General features: G+C 41.2%; 1 protein-coding gene and 2 pseudogenes across 1 annotated transcript in view; all 3 read left to right on the top strand.

Annotated features, from left to right (window-relative positions):
- Window positions 1-17,857, top strand: part of PRIM2 (DNA primase subunit 2) — a 103,248-nt gene extending 85,391 nt beyond the window's left edge. The window contains exons 13-14 of the mRNA XM_007420059.3: window positions 8,580-8,648; window positions 17,037-17,857. Coding sequence (XP_007420121.1) covers window positions 8,580-8,648; window positions 17,037-17,261 — 294 coding nt within the window. The 3' untranslated portion in view covers window positions 17,262-17,857. The remainder of the gene's footprint in view (window positions 1-8,579; window positions 8,649-17,036) is intronic.
- Window positions 10,735-12,613, top strand: LOC148217033 (uncharacterized; annotated as a pseudogene).
- On the top strand, window positions 12,689-16,870 carry LOC148217034 (uncharacterized; annotated as a pseudogene).
- Window positions 17,858-21,043: the final 3,186 nt, after the last annotated feature.

The following is a 21,043-nucleotide window of genomic DNA, read 5'->3' on the forward strand; positions in this document are numbered from 1 at the left end:
CACACCTCCCTCATGCACCCTCTTGCACCCTCCCCCACCCAGCAGCAGCCACTTACCTGTCTGATGGCCTGCTTGTCAGCTGCCTGGAACTTGAAACTTACTGCCAGCTTCCCCACTGACTTGGTTGTGAGAAGCCAGCAGGAAGTTGCTTCACCTAATGACTGTGGGATTCACTTAATGACAGCAACCGGGACTGCAGGGATTGCATCACTAAGCGATGCCATTGTGCTTTACAACCGCATTGCTTAGCAATTGAAATTCCTGTCCCAATTGCTGTCATAAGTCGAGGACTATCTGTATAGAATATGCCTGGGGTCATTCCTATTCAAATCATTGAGACAATAATAAGCAATCAAGCAATGGGGCTCACTTAAACTCCTGGCCCAAATGCCTGAGAGAACATCCTGGTCTTTAACACCCATGAAAGGCCACCAGTGTCAGGGCCATTCAGATAACCTGCCCTTGTACCATGTAGGATTTTTAAAGTAACAACCATCACTTTGAATTGAACCTCAAAGCTCCAAAGAGGTAGTACAACTCACAAAGCAGAGGTGTTACATGGGTGTAACATGGAATAGCCAAAACTGCCATGCTCTTGCATTCTGGACCAGGTGAAGCTTCCAAATGCCTTTCAAGGGCAGCCCCATCTAGACTGCATTATATTAATCTAACCAGGAAGTGACTTAGGCATAATTATTGTGAGTAGGGCCACCTGATCCAGAAACAGGCACAATTGGCACAAAGTAAACCTGTGCAAAGGCCCTTCTAGCCATGACTACCAGAGTTATAAGTCCAGGAGGACCTTCAGTTGTATTTGTATGTAGTCCATTGGAGTTGGACAGCCAATAAATTTAAATAAATAATATTTATTTTATTTAGTTTAGTAAATTTAGAGACCAGTCTACTCCAGATGACTCTGAGTGGCTTGTATTATAAAATAAAATATGATAAAAGCAGAAATGAAAATCATGAAATTGCACACCAACTTTATCTGAGGGAGTGGCATACCATTCAGAGATAAAGATGGAAAGTCTCTGGATCTGGGTGGCCTCAAAACCCACAGCTACTCAGTCTTGTCAGGATTGAGCTGAAGCCCTTCTTCCCTATCCAGGCTCCCATAGTCTCCAGACATTGGGAAAAAATCTGGATGACATCACTTGTCAGCCCAGGACAGACATGTGTAAATGGATATCATCGTCAGCACGCTGATGATACCTTGTCCTGTGTTGACAGATGACCTTCCCCAGTGGCTTCATGAAGATGTTGAATAGGAGTGGGAAAAGAGTAAAGTCCTGAAGACGCCTGCAGAGCAGGGGCTTCGGGCTCAATCTTTTTCCCCTACCAAGACTGACTGGAAGTGGTCCTGTTATATGATGCTTCCCACTCCCAAATCCCTGTGCCAATCCAGAAGGATACCATGATTGAAGGTATCGAAGACTGCTAAGAGAGCAAGGAAAGCTAGGATGGATACACTACCCCATCCCAAACCCACCACAAGTAATTGACAAGTGCAATCAATGCTGTTTCAGTGCTGTAACCAGATCAGACTCCCAACTTAAAGGGGTCCAGATAATTTCCAGGGCTCTCTGGAGCTGCAAGCCAACCACCTTCTCAACAACAATCTTCCCTAAAAAGGGAAGATTGGAGGCTGGCTGAAAATTGTCCAGTTCTTCAGTGATTGCCTCTTGAGGAGAGAGCAAATGGTCACCTTTTTCAGAATAGGCGTTATCACCCCCTTCTGCAGATAGACATTAACCACCAAATTGACTCAACTACAAGTCATCCATCGGTAGTCCTTAACCAACCAAGAGAGATAGGGATCTAGAATACAGGTGGCTGAGCTCATAACTCCTAGGACCCTGTCCACTTCATCAGGACCATCAGGTTCAAACTATTCCCAACCTAGACTGGGACCTGTGTAGCAAGAGTCCAACTCTGAGTGAATCTGAACAGCTTTATGTAATGTGCTGCTGCTTACAAAATAAATACTATTGAACTTGAAAGGAGGTCTAAATAAACATAATTTCATAAATGCAGGTAGTCCTTGTGGTACGACAGCAGTTGTGACTGGGATTGCCATCACTAAGCAAGGTGGTTGTAAAGTGTGACGTCACGTGACTGCATCGCTTAAGTTTGGCAATCCTGGGCAGCTCACAAGACGCGTAGGTCATTAAGCGGGAAGAGGAGGGAGTCCCAAGTTAGAAGATGGGGGTGCTGTGGCGGGGGGTGGAGGAGGCTGGGGAGGGCCTGGGAGGGCCAATGCCAGCCACATGTGAGTTGTGGGAGGCCTTGGAGGGCCAGCACAGATTATATGTAACTCGCAGGAGGCTGGGGAAGGGCCTGGGAGGGCCAGCACAGGCCGCATGTGAATTGGAGGAGGGCCTGGGAGGGCCATTGTAGACTGCATGAGGGTGGGGAGAGTGCTGCAGGTGGGAGAAAAAGCAGGAGTGACTTACTGGAGTGACTTGTGACCTTCCCTGCTAGCTTCCCCATTGACTTTGCTTGTGGAAACCAGCAGGGAAGTTTGCAAATGACAATATGTGACTGCAGCTCCCTGCAATGTTGTAATCGCGAGCCAGGCACCCAATGCCTGGATCGCGATCACGTGACTGCGGGGGTGCTGTGATGGCTGGAACTTTGAGGACCAGTCATAGGTCCATTTTTTTCAGCACCACTGTAACTTTGAATGGTTGCTGAAAGAATGGACATAAGCCAAGGACTACCTGTATTGTGTTAAGTAATTTCATATACAAGGATAATTTCCATTATCTTATTTTGATCACATCAGTTGCAGCTGCTACATGGTGAAAAAGATTGAGAGAATGTACTAGATTGTTATTTCTTATTAATAGTTGAACAAATGCTGATTCTTCTCTACAGTATAGAATAATATAATTTTTTATGACAATAGGTAGGAGAAATTCTAACGTTTTGTGGCATTTCCTCTAATTACCTTAAGTATGTGAAGGCAGAAATGGATTGTTTTTGTTTGGTTTCTTCCCAACTGAAAAAAATGGATTTTTAAAAATAGTGAAATCCCCCAAAGGTATAAATAGAGGTATCCCTATAATTTTCAGTGTTGGATGTTAGAAATAAAATGCCTAGAGAAACAGGATGGTGACTTTGGCTGAGCAAAGAAATGAATGTCTTTGTAAAACCCTTAAAGAACAAGCTGAGTTACACTGGGGTGGTGAGAAACTGACCTGGAACTCCAAAAATGTCTCTAAATATGTTACAGTTGCTGCACTTCAATCACATTTTAAGTTACCTTTCAAATAAAAATGAAGGTTAGAAACAGGTAAAATGCAGCAAGCCTTATTGAGAGATTGAGATTTTAGGAGTGAAAGTAACTATTTTATTTGAAAAATGCGTCAAACTCACCTTGAGTAAATGAATAGATCAGTGATTGTAAAGGTAAAGGAAGTTAACAATGCTAAGCTTGTATGTAGCAGAATAGTGCATCATCTGGTTCCATTGATAGGACCCAGAGAAGAATGGGCAATAAACTTGTGCAATAAAGCTTTCCTGTCTCATACATCCACCTTTGTACCCATTGTCTGCCCAAAGCAGTTCCTCACATCAGAGCATTTTCAGAAACAGGTAGTACTGTGCTTCTGCAAGTGGAAGTGTGTTTCCTCTTGCACTAAATATCTTTTGGGTCCAAATCAGTTATCTGTGCTGGTTTTGGTCTTTAAAGCCCTGTGTGATTGACACTGAGGTACCTTCAGGACCATCTTCTCTATCCAGCTTTGACTCACTTAACATATAGTTCCCAATAGAATTTGCTAGTACAGGTAGTCCTTAGATTATGACCACTCATTCAGTGACCGTTCAAAGTTACAACAGCGCTGAATGAGGGGGACTTAAGGCCAGTCCTCAAAGTTGTGGCCATCACAGCATCCCCACAGTCAAGTGATCATGATTCGGGTGCCTGGCAACCAGCTCGCAATTATGATGGTTATAGTATTCCACAGTCACGTGATTGTCATTTGCAACCTTCCCTGCTGGCTTTCCACAAGCATAGTCAATGGGGAAGACAGCAGCAGGTCTCAAGTCACTCCCATAAGTCACTTCTGCTCCCACCATTTTTTTTCCTGAGGAGTTCCCAGGTGGCACGGGGATTTCATACTCTGTAGCACCTGCCTGCACTCCCTAGTGTCCACCCACGGCACCCACCTGCCCACACTCCCTGGTGCCCACCTGCAGCACCCACTCACACTCCCAAACGCCCACCTGCAGCACATGCCTGTCTGCCCACACTCTGTAGTGCCCACCTGTGGCACCCTCCCCCTCGTGGCACCCGCCCATCGTCTCATTCTATAGCACTTACGCACCGCACCCCCCACTCATCCACATTCCATAGTGCCCGCCCGCAGCATCCGCCCACTTGCACTCCCTATTGCCTGCCCAACTGCTTGACTGGAATGTAGTTTCAGTGCCTCTTCCCACGTCACGGTCATGTGAGGTCCTTGCTTAATGACCTGTGCAGTCCTTGCTTAATGACAGCAACGGGGATTCCCAGGATTGCCATTGCTAAGTGATGCAGTTACGTGGTGTCATGCTTTGCGACTGCATCACTTAGTGACAGAAATTCCAGTCCCAATTGCAGTTGTAACCCAAAGGCTACCTGTACTTCCCTGCTTTAGTGGTGTAAGGAGAATGGAAACCTGCAGTCATTATTTTTCTGTTGCTGTGCCAATGCTTTGTAATACCCGTCAGTCTGAACTTCAATCAGTCCCCATCTTATCAAGTTTTAGAAAATTATTAAAGCAGAATTATTTAAGATGGGTCTTGAATTATGAATGCTGCTATCTATTTATTCATTGTTTGTATTTTCTGGCTGCTGTTAATGGCTTTTATTTTATTTTGTTATATTGCTGTTAATTTTGTAATAGTTTGTTTTGGAGTTATGTTTTGTACCATGGATATTTTATTGGAATTATTGATTATAATTTTCCAAGAGTCTGCTGACTGTGGCAGGCAGGGGAATACACACACACACACAGACTCTCTCTCTCTCTCTCTCTCTCTCTCTCTCTCTCACACACACACACACACACACACACACAGAGCATATGTATATATACTGCTAGAATGCTATGTAAGTATAATATGAATGAAGCAAAAGTGAGGATTTATGAGGAAAGGAAATTTTAGTAAGTACAAGTAGACTTACCTTACCAACTGCCTCGTGCAGCAACCATTTGAAATTATGATGGTGCTGAAAAAATAATTTTGTGACCAAGGTGCACATTTATGACCTTTTCACCGCTCTTCAGTCATGTGATCACCATTACAGTCAATACACATCCTGTGCCTGACTCCTTTTTCTTCTTCTTTCCCCTTCGCAGAGTGGAGAGATTGAAGAGGAAGGGATTACAAGAGAGTAAGCAGGCATAGAATGTGGAATACACCAGCTGCTTGCAAAGCACACTCAGGACTGCTGGTGCCAGCACATTTCTTTCAATGTGTATTCCCTGTTGTGTGCCTGCTTACTCTCTTGTAATCCTTTCCTCTCAATTAATGTAAATACAAATATTAATTGCCTTTTTGCTAATTATTCCAGTGCTGGGATGAGTATTCCAAAGGGCAGGGGAATGGGGAAAAAGGAAAGCGAAAGCAAAATCATAAGCACAGTTGTGGTCACGTGTTTTCCCACTTAGTAATTGCTTTGCTTAACAACCAAGTTGCTGGTCTCAACTGTGGTTGCTAAGTGAGGATTGCCTATATCTTTTTCTCACTTTTTCTTAACCAGGAGACAACAACTTTGTATGAGAGTGGCTGCACACAATGATCGAATAAAAGTGTGATCCAGAAAGTGCTTCTTGGAATACTGTTTTCACAGGTCACTTGTCAAGTCTTTCAGCTGATTGCAGGATGAGTTCATTCTACTCTGTAGCATAAATATCCTCACACTTTGTAGGATTCCCAGGTTCATTACTGCAATTTCAATAAAATTGGACCCTTTAAAGCACAAGTACCCATATTTTTCTATGTGGACCTTAGCAGGATTTAGAGTTATCAAATGAAACCAAAATTGTATGAAAATATAAATAAGTTCCACTGTCCATAATTATTTATAACTTCATGGTAAAATCTGGTATGGAGCTTACTGTGTTGTTGTGTAATGGTATGTGAGAAAGACCTTGAAAAATGAGGTGAAGAGATGCTGCCTAGGTAACAGTCAGATAAGAGAGGGCATAGCCCACAGCTACATAATGAGTGGAGAAAAAGAAAGAGGCTCAGAATGGACCCTCCCTAGTTTCCCAGGCTGTAAAGGAGATGGTGGGAGATTTGTACTTTGAGACTTGCAAGATTCTGTTAATGTAGCCTTACAATAAAGTAGAATTAGCTCATCTGGTTGTGTTTCCTGTCTGGTCTACCTGGGAAGGCTGACAAGGTGCTTAATGTGGGCATTGGAATGAATCCCAGTCCAATGAAATGGAAGAGCATTTATTTTCATGTAAACCAGCCTGCTGACTTCTTCCCATTTCCCTATTCTACTGCAGTCCTACATTACATCTCTTATCAGTGGTTTTAAGGTATCGCTTAGGGGAAGGTTGTACACAGCCAATGTAGTGGAGGGAGAGGAGCTGGGAAAACCCCTTAGTACATGTGAGGTTCTGCTAAGTCAAAGCCAGGCAATCTGATGCCCTCCAAATGATTTGAGATAGTTTCCACCATGTCATGGGATTTGTAGTCTAAAATATCTGGTGGACACTAAGTTGGTTACACATTCCTGTGCTAGACATTATCTGAATCCAACTCTCTGGGAGTGTTAGAGAGAAATTGATATATATATATTTTTAAATGGATTGAAGACTGGTATCTTAAAAGCCTTTTTCAGGGAGTTTGCAAAGCAGAACTCCAACTCTGAGGGAGGGAGTTGGGTTATCCTAACAACTGTTATAAAAGTGATAACCTCCTTTATGCTCCCAGTTAATTTTCAGGTTGAGCATCTGAAGTGCTTGCTAAGCAGAGGAAGTGGGAAATGGTGGCTCTTAGTTAAAACTTTTATGGAAAACTCTTGGTCCATTTTTTCTCCTGGAATGCACCAAATAAACAGGTTTTAAGGCTGGAATGACACAAATCTTTTCATGTTCTAGAATAATCATTCTAGAAAACAATAGACTACCACAGAATTGGCACACTCTAGAGGAAAATGAGACAATTGACACATTCCAGGAGAAAAATCAAGAGTTCTAGGGAACATCAGAACATTCTGTTATTAGACTGTGAAGTTTTGCAAACCACTGGCCCTGTGATTCAGGCTGAACTGCCCATATGCTACTCAGAATGGCAATTTAAAGTTGCCAGTGTACTGTCCATCTTTTACTGTAAGCCAAGTTTCCTATGTTTGTTAGATCTGTGATATATTACTACAGAATGTTCTTGGTTGAGTATCATTTCAATCTCGTTTGAAGCTTTATTTGCAATATACATAACTGTATTTTTCAAAACCACTACCTGCTTCATTTCAAAAGCAAGGAGACAGTGCCAGGCTTGGGATTCTTTTGGCTGGTTGACTTGTTTTTCACGGTGTCCTTAACAGGAAGTGACAAGAAAGGCAGATATTTAATCAGTTTTGCTTGTAACAGCAAAACAGACCTAGTAAGCACTTCTTTGGCAGCAATGTGGTTTGATATATTCAGCAAATATTATTTGTACATCTGTCAATAACTATAAGGCAGCCTCCATAATGAGGACAGCAGGGATTTGTGCTGGAGTTTATTGCTACTCTTGACTTTAAAAGGTCAGCCTCTCAGAAAAAGGGTTAGAAATTTGCATTTCTCAAAAATGTTCTTCCTACTGAAGCTATCTCTTAGTTACAGCAGTTTTCTATGGCTGATAAGCAGCACATATACAGAATAATTATATATCAGCAGAGGAAAAAAATGACATGGAACTTAAATTTTAAAATGCCATTGCATTCTGCTGATAAGAATGAGTGCTTTTGCTGGACAGAAGCGATTACAAGGTAGAATTGGAAAGCAAATTGTATTTACAAGAGATAGAAAAATGTTTCTAAGAGGAGTTCAAAACAGACAATTTCCTTTCTTGTTCAGGGAACTGCTGCTTAGAAACAACTTACTTTGAGGGCTGATATTTTTGAAGGTAGAAACACATTGCTTTCTGCTACTTCTTTTCTAAATTACCTCACATTCTTGGTTGGTATCACAGCCCCATTGTGTTACACATGCATGAACAAGCTATGTCCGAGGAGTGACAACATACTAGAGTAATTTATGTTTCATTTCTTCAAATGCTAAAAGTTTATTTGTAGCCATGGAAATGTTTTTGAAATGTATATTCTGGCAATAATTATTCCAAATATAATAGCTTTCATTTTCCTGAGTTTTGATTTTAGTTATCAAAATCCTTAAAACTAATGACATTTACAATTAGTAAGGTATACATTTTGATCTCTGGATAATTTGACTTTCATATTAAACAAAGGAAAACTTTTTAGAAGCATTTCACACACATCAACTATGCCGTGCTTTCTAAAGATGTGTTCTCTTTACAGACTGGAACTGTGGTAAATATATATACTTTAATCAGTTCAATTTCTTTTTCAGATTTTGGACTTGGTGAAAGGTATGCATTATCAGCTGGCCTGCCAAAAATACTTTGAACTGACTCATGATGTGAGTACATATTTTACTACTGTGTTTGAGAATCACACCAATGCCTCCAGAAAAACCTGAAAATATTCTGTTCAACAGGCATTGCCAGCATCATTCATTATTTGTTATGCTGAGCTAATGATTAAATAGCAGATATCTTTGATTCCATGTAACAATTAACATTAAATATTTGGTAATTATAGGCTACTATAGCTACCCTGCCTTTCTCCTCCTAGAGAAAGGTGTAAGATGTGTGGATCCTAGTGTTCCTGTTTGAATTGAGGCTCAGAGACTGAAAGTTGAAACAGATCTAATCTCCACAACTTCTACAGGTTCTACAGCCCCAGTCTCTGATCCTGGTCCAGAGTTTCTGGGCCTTTGACTAGTGTTTTTCAACCTCAGCAACTTTAAGATGTGTAGACTTCAACTCCCAGAATTCCCTAGTCATTTGGATGCCACCTGTTATATTTTTACAAGGAAGAGAGCCCTTAGTTGAATGATATACTGTAGTCAACAAACACAGGCTTATATTCAACCCAGGGCAATGATGAAATTGTCTTTCCTAGACCAGTGAAGTAGATAGGCTACTGCTATGCTCTCTACCTCTCTCACAATTTACCCATCTTTTAAACCAGAACAAACTCAAATTATCATGTGTATAGTATAACCTTGTTGCCATCATATCCTGGGGCTACAGAAGATGGGCGAAGACCAAAAACCACTCTCTGGGTAGTTGTTTACAATGCCACAATGTTCAAATGTTGCTTTTTCCTCTGTATTATATAAACATGTTAGATGGCAAATTTCAACTTTTGATCTGTATTACAGTACTTTAATATGATGACATAACTAGAATATAATGCAAAAGGCCAAGATTATTATTTTCAAAGTACACTTTTAATTGCCAAATTATTTACATGCTGTGTGCTATCTAGAGTTGAACTCTACCCTTCAGTTTTTTATTTTCTGTTGCATAGGATTAACTCTAGTTGTTGTTATTGCCTTATTTTCAAGGTTTGGACACAGCTTGCAGTTGTGTAATTGCCTACAGAATGCTGTTCTGTAGCCCTCTTGCTGATCTTGTCCTGCAGTTGAAGTATTCTTTTATGGTACTAAAATGCCATGTTGTGGAAAGAGGGAAGAACACTGGTGGAGTCATGTCAGCAACTACTAATGGATAGGCATTTGGCCCTGGTGCATTGTAGTGCCAGAATCTGACAGACAAAGGGAAAATATGTCAGCAGGAAGGCTTGCTTTACCTTCTTATGAGTCTGCTTTTCAAAGTGTGAATAGAAACAGTTGTTAACGGACTCCAATGAAGACACATTTAAGGGGCATTTTGAGCACAGAGGATCAGCAGTGTATCTTTACTTAGTTGAAGCTGTAGTTTTATTTGATGAGAACTTAAAGACTGTTCTGAAGCCAACTGCAAAACTTTCACAGTTCAGTGTCTTGCTTCTTGGGAAGACCGCAAGCAGGGCAAAAGAATGGTAGCTCTGAACTGCTTGATCCTGTCTGAAAAAAATGAGGTGGCTATTATTCACACAATCATACTTTTGATACTATACATTGCTTATTCATATTGAGCATCTTTAGGTACTATTAGCCTTGTTCTTGACTATTCTCAGCTTCTTGTTGATTCTGGTATTTGCATCTGGATCTGAACTTTGGTTGATTCTTATTCATAGGAGTAAATGAAGGTTCTCTTCCCATAGTGCTGAGTGAAAATATTTGTGAATACAGGTTAAATACTAAACAAAGTGTTAAGGGAATACAGTACACACATTCTTTTTAAAATACTAATTAATACTGTATTTGAAAATATATTGAGGAATGAGAAGTGGTTACAGTAAAGTGAACTTCAAATTGGATTTACTTTTAGGTATCAAATATTAAAATAAGCTTTAGACCCAGAAAAATGAAACTATAAGCAAAAATGCTTGAAGTGGTGGTGGTGGGTTTTTGTTGTTTTTGTTGTTGTTTTTTGCCATAGGTTATAACAGTCCAACATCACTAAAATGAGATTAAACAATGACATAAAGATATAACCAGCTTATGGCATACACACAATCACAGTTACTGTGTAATACATGATCAGCGAAAAACAATGGGTGGCATTGTATCTACTGTGGTGAAAGTAGAGACTTTCAATATGGATTCTTTGTCATTGACTACTGACTTAAAGTGCTTTTCAGCCCTCAGAGATGGTGGAGTAGCTTAGTTCTTTGAAACAATAACATTAAAACAGAAATGTGTGTATTTTTTAATAATGTGATTCTATATACGTAATTCCTGTGGAATTCAATCGGACTTCCTCCCAGAGCAACCCTTGAAGGATTGCAACTTAAACAGCTTATTTAGAGACATATTCATGATTGCTGGCTGTATAGCATGGTTTCTCAATTGGGGCTCCATAGAACCCTATGGGTGCCACAAGAGATTGTTTAAAAAAAAAATTCCATGCAATGCTAGCACTGGGAATGTTGGTATTTTTATGCACTGCAACTCAGCTGCTGGTTTGCCTTTTTGCTAGGGTTCCATGAAAGATTGTTACAAATCTTTTTTTCTTTTTTTTAACCTTCATGTGCAGTGCAATGCTAGTTGGAGATAGGATAATTTTTATGCAGGGGTTCCCTGAGACCTGAAAATTATTTTAATGGTTCCTCCAGGGTAAAAAGGTTGAGAAAGGCTGCTCTATAGCAATTGGTGTCTTCTTTTCCTCCAGGGCCCATTAATTCTAGTAGGCTAAGAAAGGAAAGAATCGGATAGGGAATCCCGTAAGACTCGACTACTCCTAGAATGTAAGGTGAAGACTCCCTTGAACCAAGCTGAATTCCTGATGACTGTGTTGCCAGTCAAGACAAATAATTGTTTTCCTCGCTTATGATAAAATGCCGGAAATGTTTCCATTTGTTTCTTGTCTCAATTATTTGTTTGCCTTAACAGATAAACTTGTGCATTTACACCCACACTAATGGATTCTTGTGCTTGAATGCCTCTAAATGCTTTGCTATCATGAATGATTTGGCTGAGCCAATATTCTTAGTAAATATAATATGTGTTGAAATATGTTAGTAAGCTGTCAAACCCATTAGGTTATAAACAGTAATAATTAGAGTGGTTGCCATTAAACGTGGCAACGCACATATCCCTGATTATAAGGAAACTGCCAGTTTTAATGTAGCTTCACAAGTGCAATGCATTTGATTCTGTCATAACTGTTGCTTTTCTAATGACTTTCTTTAGTGAAAAATATACATTTTGATTTGTAAAGAAGAAAGACTGGTTTACTTTTCAGTTTCTTGGTGGTCAAACCTCAGTTTCTTGGTTGACCAAATAACATATTTAGTACCAGTGGCGTGTTCTGGCCCTCTCGACTCAGACCCAGGCCCTGGACAACAGACCTGGGAGTCCCTGGCTTTCAGCTGCTGCTTCTTAATTCCAGGTCAGTTAACAGCAAGGCCCTCCTTATATGTGAGTTGACCACTGAGGAATGGGCCGACCTGGTGTGTATCACTGAGACCTGGCTGGGCCCTGAAAGGGGGGTGCCCCTTTCGGAAATGTGCCCAGCTGGGTTTACAGTTTGGCATCAGCTAAGACCCCAGGGTAGGGGAGGAGGGGTACCAGTTGTCATCAGAGAATCTCTGTTGGCCTTCAGGGGGGCTGCTCCACAAGTGGCCAGTTGTGAGATCCTATTCCTGAAGTTGGGTTCATGAGCACAGATGGGATTGTTGTTACTGTACCAGCCTCCCTGCTGCATAGCAACCTCCCTGCCTGAGCTGCTGGAGGCCATCGCGGGGCTGGCAGTGGAGTTCCCCAGACTGGTGGTCTTGGGGGACTTCAATCTGCCATCCCTGGGGTGTGCCTCAGAGGCAGCCTGGGAGTTCATGGCTACCATGGCAGCCATGGGTCTGTCCCAGATTATCCATGACCTGACTTGGGACAGTGGTCTCACACCAGACTTGGTTTTCTTGTCAGAGCAGTAGCAATGTGATCTGAAGGAGGAATTACAGTTGTCTCCCTTGTCATGGTCAGATCATGTCCTGGTGGCCTTGAGAATCTCTTATGCTACTCCCCTCCACAGGGAGGTAGGACCCATTCAATCAGTGCACCCCTGGCGACTGATGGACCCAATTAGGTTTCAAAGGGAGCTGGGGGTTATATCCAAGAGTCTGCTGCAAGGTCCAGCGGAGATCTTGGCTGCTGCCTGGAATAGGAAAGCGGCCAAGGCCTTGGACAAGACTGCACCCATGCGGCCTCTCTTGACCCATTGAACCCGACACTCCCTGTGGCTTACGGAGGAGTTGAGGGTTTTGAAAAGGGGTAAAAGATGTCTAAAGCGCTGCTGGAGGAAAACAAGGACTGAACCCAACTGAACATAAGCTAGAGCCACTATTAAGGCCTACCTTGTGGCAGTAAGAGAGGCAAAACGTCAATTTTTCTCCGTTCTTATTGCATCCGTAGAATGCCACCCGGCGGCCATATTCAACATCACCCAATCTCTTTTGGGAAAGGGGGGCTCAGTAGCCCATTTACAGGACCACACAGAGGAGTTTTCTAGGCATCAGGAGGATAAAATCACTCAGATCCAGTTCCAGTTGGATACCAAGTGTGAGGCATGGTCTATAGAGATGCCCAGGGTTCGTTCTTACCCTGTTATCTGGGAACAGTTTGATCCTGTTGAACCTGAGGAAGTGGACAGGGTCCTCCAGACAGTCAATGCCACCACCTGTCAACTAGGTCCATGCCCCTCCTGGCTAGTTAAAGCTTCCCAGGAGGTGACATGTGGGTGGGTCCAGGCAATAGTGAATTCATCCTTGAGGGAGGGGGTGTTTCCAGTTGCCTTTAAGAAGGCGCTAGTGCACCCCCTCCTCAAGAAGCCATCACTGGATCCCACCATACTGGACAATTTTCATCCAGTCTCCCACCTCCCCTTTTTAGGGAAGGTGGTGGCGTTGCAACTCCAGAGAATCCTGGAGGAAACGGATTATCTGGAGCCTTTTCGGTCAGGTTTCAGGCCTGGATACAGGATGGAAATGGCATTGGTTGCACTCATGGATGATCTCTGGCGAGAGAAGGATGGGGGTAGTGCATCATCCTTGCTCTTCTTGACCTCTCAGTGGCTTTCAATACCATTGACCATGATATCCTTTTGGGTCAACTTGGGGAGTTGGGAGTGGGCAGCACAGTTTTGCGCTGGTTCTCTTCTTTCCTCCAAGGTCGATCCCAATCGGTGTTGATTGGGGGCGAGAGGTCCAGCTCGTGGCCCCTCCTTTGTGGGGTGCCCCAGGGTTCAGTACTCTCTCCACTTCTTTTTAACATCTACATGAAACCACTGGGTGAGATCATCCGTCACCATGGGATGAGGTCATGCTGATGATACTGAATTATACATCTCCATCCCGGGTGAGGTGAGTGATGGCGTGACCACCCTTTTGCAGTGCCTGGAGGCTGTGGGGGTCTGGATGGGGTGCAGCAGGCTTCAGCTGAACCCTGATAAGACGGAGTGGCTATGGATTAGAGGCCCCTCTGTATCCAAGGATTTACCATCTTTGGTTTTAGAGTGCTCCGGATGGACCCGGTGCGTAATCTGGGGGTCCTCCTGGATTCACGACTCCTGCTCAAGGAGCAGGTGGCAGTTGTGGCCAGGAGAGCCTTTGCCCACCTTCATGTGGTATACCCATTAGGCCCCTTCCTGGATCAGGAGGCTCTCTGGTCAGTCACTCATGCCGTGGTCATCTCTTGATTAGACTATTGCAATGTACTCTACATGGGGCTACCTTTGAAGAGTATCTGGAAGCTACAGCTGGTCCAAAATGTGTCCACATGGATAATTTTGAGTGCCCCAAGAATGGCGCATATAACACCTTTACTACGTGAGCTGCATTGGGTCCCAGTCTACTTCCGGGTCCAATTCAAAGTGTTGGCTATCACCTTTAAAGCCCTACATGGCATGGGTCCAGGTTACCTGAGGGACAGTTTTACCCCCGTCATATCAACCCTTCCCACCTGGTCAGGCAGAGAGGACATGTTGCAGGTCCCATCAGTGAGAGAATGTCAATTGGCAGGGCCCAGGAGGAGAGCCTTCTCTGCCATTGCTCCTGCCCTTTGGAACATTCTCCCCCCAAAGGGGTGGCAGGCCCCTACCCTACCAGGCCTTCCAGAAAAAATTGAAGACCTGGCTCTGCCAGCTTGCGTGGGGGGATAACAACTCTACCCAATCCTGGGGGTGGCTAGCACCTCGATGACACTCCCTGAGTCATCACCAATTCTTTTGGATCGTTTTATTTTGTATTTATTATTGTAATTTTGTAGTTTTAATTGATTTTAATTGTTTTGTAAACTGCCCAGAGTCATTTAACGAGATGGGCAGTGACAAATTCAATAAATAAGTTAAATAGATATGCTTGAGAAAATATATAAATAAGAAATAATTCCATATGGCCTTTTTGTAATAACAGCTTGCCTTATTATCACCTGCCATTTTGCAACTTGATTAAAGCCGTAAGATCACACAGGTTCATCATGGATAAATGAATAGAGTCCAGGTTTATCCAAGTCTGTAAGTCTTGAATATACAGTGTTACCTTTGGGTTGAGGGTAGAATGCCTCCAAATATTCATTGCAAGAGAGCAATAACTGGAGATGAGTAGGTCTCCACCTCCTACTTATGTAAAGAAAGCGATCTTGATGTAGTGGCTAAGATTCTGGGCTAGAAACCAAGAGACTGTGAGTTCTAGTTCTCTCTTAAGCATAAATGTTGCTGAGTGACTTTGGATAGTCACTCTCTCAGCCCAACCCTCCTCACAGGTTTTTGTTTTTTGTCTGTGTGTGTGTGTGTGTGGGGGGGGGAATAGCAGGCAAGAGCACTAAATATGTATGCTACCTTGGGTTGACCAAAAATAAAGGCAGGATAAAAACTGAATAAATGAATACCAGGAGGCATCTGGTTGGCCACTGTGAGAAACAAAATGCTGGACTAAGAGGGGCCTTGGCCTGATACTGTAGGGCTAATTTTTAGTTCTTATCCATTCTCTTTAATTTAAAACTTTGTAATGTTGTTTATAAACAAGTAATAACATAAATTTATTTTTGAAAGTATGTCTAGCAAAGAGAGTAATGTCCTTGATTTAAAATAACTAGGGTTTTCTTCTTGATGAACAACACTGTAAGAATTTAGTAGTAACAGACTCTGATTTTGGAGGCTCTCAACCATGACGTGTTAAGGTGTTTGTATCTCCCCAGAAGTAGAAAATTGGCAGTTGGACATTCTTAAGGCAGCGGAGAGGCCATCTTGGATTTATTTGTGCATCTGTGTGATAGGTTGCCTATTGTTACGCAGGATTCAGAATCAGCTGGAAATTATAAATCCAAAGGGTTTGGTTTGTTCTCACAGTGAAAACAAAAAGTGCGTACACATGTATTTACAAAATTGCCAAAAGCAATACCAGGAAAGAACTGACAAAAATCTTCAATATTATTAGTAGCCAAGGAATTTCCTCCTTTCCAATCCTTTTTATAGGACACAGGAACCTTGTTTTTCAGCTGCTTCTTCTAGTGAGAAAGGAGGCATCTTCTTTCAAAATCATATAGGACTGTAAATTAAGAACCAGCAAACCAGTCTCTTAACAAGCTGTCCTTTGAGAAGTCAGAACATAGTTTTGCTGTGCCACAATATGTAATCAGGAAATGTGATTTAGCTTTGTTGCTGCTGCTTATACACCTGATCAAATAATCTGTAAAAATAAAAAAGGAAGAAATTAGTGCCTGCACCTTTGCACTATAGCCTGTATGTTTATTTGCCATTTTAATCTTTAGTTTTATTCTGATTTGCAGTAAAACATGGGTAACCAAGTCTCAAAATATGCTTTGCTTCTTAGCTTTAAGAAATCACTGTTTCAAGGAGGCCAGAAAAACATAGTTCATTAATGCAACAAGATATACTCTTTCTCTCTGTTTTCCTGATACATACCCCAATACTGCTCAGGAAAGTCTCAGAACTGCAGATAGGTCTATTACACTGGCAGAAGAATATAGTTAAATCCAGCTAGAGTATTTAGCCAAACTGTCCTTTCAAAGGAATTATTGCAACATTTGAACAAAGTGTAAAGTTAGTGTGCATTCTAAAGAAAACTTACATATGGTTTTCAAGAATAGATGTTTGGCAGAAATTACCATTAAAAATAATAGAAGAAAGAATACACTTAAATTTTTATAACCCCTGTATATATGTAGATTTTTAGATTCTAGATATCTTTTAAAAAAAAAAAAATTGTGGGGAGGGCACAGGAAAGAGAAGATGCTGAAAACTCTGTTCTTCCATTCAAGCTAATTGAATTCTACCCTAAAACTTTATAGAATACAATAATGTAGCATGTTCTTTTCTTTTTCTTTTTTTTTTCTATACAGGTCAAAGAAATTGGTTTTACTCTGAGCCACCCAAATCAGTACTTTGTGGAAAGTCAGCAGCTACTTGGTGGCACCAAAGAAATAAAAAAAGATGAAAGGCAGCTTGAAAGCTCCCATCTGAAACCCAGCAGCCAGACAAGCACAGATATATCTACTACTCCCTCTTTAAGTACAACAGAAGAGATGGAACTGGAGGGACTTGAGGATTATTTTGCTGAAGATTAAATAATTTTATCACTTTTTAGCCTACTTCCCATTATCTTCCTATATTACGAAGCAGTGCCCTGTGAAGATAATTGTAAACGTGGACTTGTGTTCTACACTAAATAGAAAGTGTGGAACAGTATTGTAATGCCAAAAGTTTTGAAAAACAGCTATTTCTTGTAACATGGGAAGCACAAAATATTTTGCAAGGTTGAGTAATAAAATGGTTCAAATCACATTTCTGTTTCCATGGGCAAATGCTAGAGTTGTAAGCTTTCCATCATACAGTATTACCCTGTTTCATTCTGTTTTAACTCCAAGTCTTTTTTCTTAATAGAACTGATTTTGAAATGTAGAGAATTGCAAATATTTCTAGTGCAGTTTAGGTCATTACTGTAAGATGTATTGTATCATAAACAATTCATGATTGCTTTATGAATTCCTCCTAAAATGCAAAATCTTCTTGGTGTGATTTCAAGCAATAAGGCCTGTTTGAAAAGGAAACAAGATTTTAAATGCATGTTGTTAAATTTACACATTAAAACCTGTATAATTAAAAATGAGTAGTTTTACACCTAATTCTAAGGTTCCAACCATGATTCCTCTTTATATATAAGAAAGTTTTCTATGTGAAACCTGAAGACAAAAACCAGAAACATCAATTAACTGGTTACATAAAAAGCAGGGATACCCATTAATATAGATAATGGTGTTTAGGAGGCCTGGTATAATTATGAAGATCAGACATTTTTAAAATGCACTTTGCATCTCTGAAGGTAGCTACATATTTATGATGAAATTTCCCATTTCAGGACTGATCGGTTTTGGCACTTTATATTACACTACCAAATCAAATGAATGAAATTAGTTTTATGTAATCAAGAGTGAATGAATGAATGAATGAAATCTCATTAAAATTACCTTGAAGGAAAGTAGTAAATGCAGCCTAGGTTTCAATCCTGTAACCACTTACATTGGAGGGAACCCCATTAACTCGGTGGAATTAATTTTTTATTAGCCATGTGTATGATTGCTATAAAGTCTCAAGTATGCAACTTTCTTAGAAGGTGGTGTTTTTTGGGGGGGTGGGCACAGGAGCTTAAAACTCTTTGCTACTGGTATACATATGCAGTAGACTTGCAGCCATTAATGAGATGCTGTAGCATTTAATTATATTATAACCTCAATTGCTGTATAAGTTGTAATCCTATTACTTTTCAGGTAATGCTTCAATGAATTGCCATTAGTGCAGGCTCCTATATGCTGAAATGGTTATGCCCTTGTTACATATTCAGAGGCTGTAGAAAGCAATACACTTGCTATTCTTCACAATTCATGGCATTTTAAGAATTTGAAAGCCATGAATTCTCAATTGAATATGAAGCTATAAAGATTTGTCTTCCAACTCATTAGCTGCTACAAAGGTATGTCTTTCATAATTGTGGGCTTCTATCATTTTTTTAGCTTCCTTAAAGAACTCCTTTTTTTGTTTATGGAGTTTAATAGTTCCAATTATTTAACAGAGTATTGAAAGAGTATAAAAGAAGATGATACCACCATCACTACCAAATACTCTTTACTACTCAGGTAAACTCAGCTGTGAACTGCATTGGCCCCATCAATATATTCCTCTGGGTATGAGTGCATGCTGTCTCTTTTTGGGGCCAGGCTGTCTGTGTATCCCATTCCTATAGGGTTACGGGTTTGGTTTGGAGACATGAATCTTGCTTGGTGATGCGTTGAGCTTCTTACATCTTCACAAAACATGATGATAAAAAAAAAAAAAAAAGGAAAACTATTAGATTAAGATAAACAGGATTTTATACCTTCTGGTATTATGATACTTAAACACTAATATCATTTATAAAGTCTAACATGACTACACCCTGAAACTTACTTCATATTGAGTGGATGTCCAGATATAGAATAAATTGGAAGAGATTTTAACCAAGATAAAGCAATTTAAAAATGTTCCTTTACGGTACTGATTGCTCCATTGTAAGTTACTTTTTCCAGGCAGGGGCCGGGAAGTTGAACTAGCTTCCAAAATTCAGACAATTGAGTAATGCTTTTGAAAAATTGCAGTGAAAACTACTGAGTATTGTGGGACTGATAAAAGCATGAAGTGTCCATTATAATGGGAGTGCAATAATGCTGGTTCAATAAAAGTGTTATGCGTGTGTAGTTGCATGCTGAAGAGAGTAAGGAAGTTATGTTAAACACGTGGCTGTTGTCATCTGCTTTTGCCTCACTGCAAACCTCTCTCCACCAACATATTCCATCTTAAATACTTGTGATAGGAGATATTTTTAAAGGGGAAGAAATGTTTGGCCAGCTCAGCCCAAAAGGTAACTGCCATGGTGCTCAGTGAGACTCCCCTTTCTGTCTTGGTAGTGGTGGCATTTTTTCTCTTTCAACTGCTCAACAGAATTATATTAGAAGAAAAAGTGTTTTGGATGAAGTTGCCCCTAAATGGCATCTGTTGTTAATTCATGATTTCTCCATGGCTTCATAAGGAGCTCCAGGAGGTGAAATGACAGAAATGCCCAGAGCAATGCTAGCAAAAATCAAGGAGCAAATACTGCCTAGGTTCACTTCACCACTGTGGCTTCTCTGCCCTTACTGTCTTGATGGAATATCATCCAGCAGTACTCCTTCTCCACCTTGTTGGGGAATAATAGGTTAGACTACCTTTGGGCTATTGTGACCTTTTTGCTAGGCATCCATGGACAAAATTGCTCTTACCTCCTTGGAGCTAGATGCCATCTGGGCAGACTCTTACGAACTAAAAGGGGTGATGACTTGCAAAATCATATGGGATTTATGTGAACCTTGGACTCCAAAGAAGTGGACAGAGTTCTCTTTGTGATAGGTTTCACCACACATCCTTGGATCCTTGCTCCTCCTGGTTGATTTGTGCTTCCTGGGAGGGGATACAGTGCTGGGTTCAGGAAGTTATTAATGCTTTTTGACAGATGGGATAGTGTCTCAAGAGTATCCCTCAGTTCAGCCATTCTGGAAAACCTCTACCCCATTTCCAACCCTCCTTTTGGGGGGGGGGGGCTATAGAGATGGTGGTAGGGCACCAACCTTAATGTACCTTAGATGAAGTAGATTATCTAGATCCCTTTTAGTTTGATGCAGGCCTGGGCATGAGACAGAAATCACTTTGGTTGCTCTTGTGGATTCCTGTTGTAGGACCTGCATGGGAGGGATTATGGTCCTTCTAGGACTGCTGAGTCTCTCAGCAGCATTCACTATATTGACTAAAGTAATCTAGACTACCTATAAAGGTTAGAGTCATAGACCCTGTTTTGCAGTGTATTTCCATTTTTCCTGAGTGGTCAATTCCAGTTGCTGGTGTGAGAGGAAGTATAGTGAGTGTTGTAGGGGAGACAGCAAGCCCTGGAACCCATCATAAGGCTTGCATTGTCCCCTATTCTCTTTAACATCTTCATGAGACTGCTAGTCGTTTGCTGGTTTGGAACAATGCATTGTTGGTATGCTAATAATACACAGTTGTATATCCTCAGATCAAGCAGGAGATACAAGTCCTAGCCAGTACCTGGAGGATCTGAGGGACTGAATTCCTTAGAGCTTCTAGGCACTGACTCACAGCAAGAGTTTGTCCTCTGGCTCCAGATTGGATTGACTGGGTTTGAATGCTGCTAAATCTGTACAGTTTAGTTCCATCAATGGTTCTTGATGGGAACGCATTCCTCCTGAGGGAGAAGAAGATTCTGAATTGGGTGCCATGACCAGGAAAATTGGGCCAACTGCAGTCTTTTCTGGACCAAGGGGCT

The sequence above is a fragment of the Python bivittatus genome, unplaced genomic scaffold (genome assembly GCF_059951505.1).
Source record: "Python bivittatus isolate LINGU-HERP-01145 unplaced genomic scaffold, Pbiv_v1 ctg000020_np1212, whole genome shotgun sequence".
Classification (NCBI taxonomy): Eukaryota; Metazoa; Chordata; class Lepidosauria; order Squamata; family Pythonidae; genus Python; species Python bivittatus.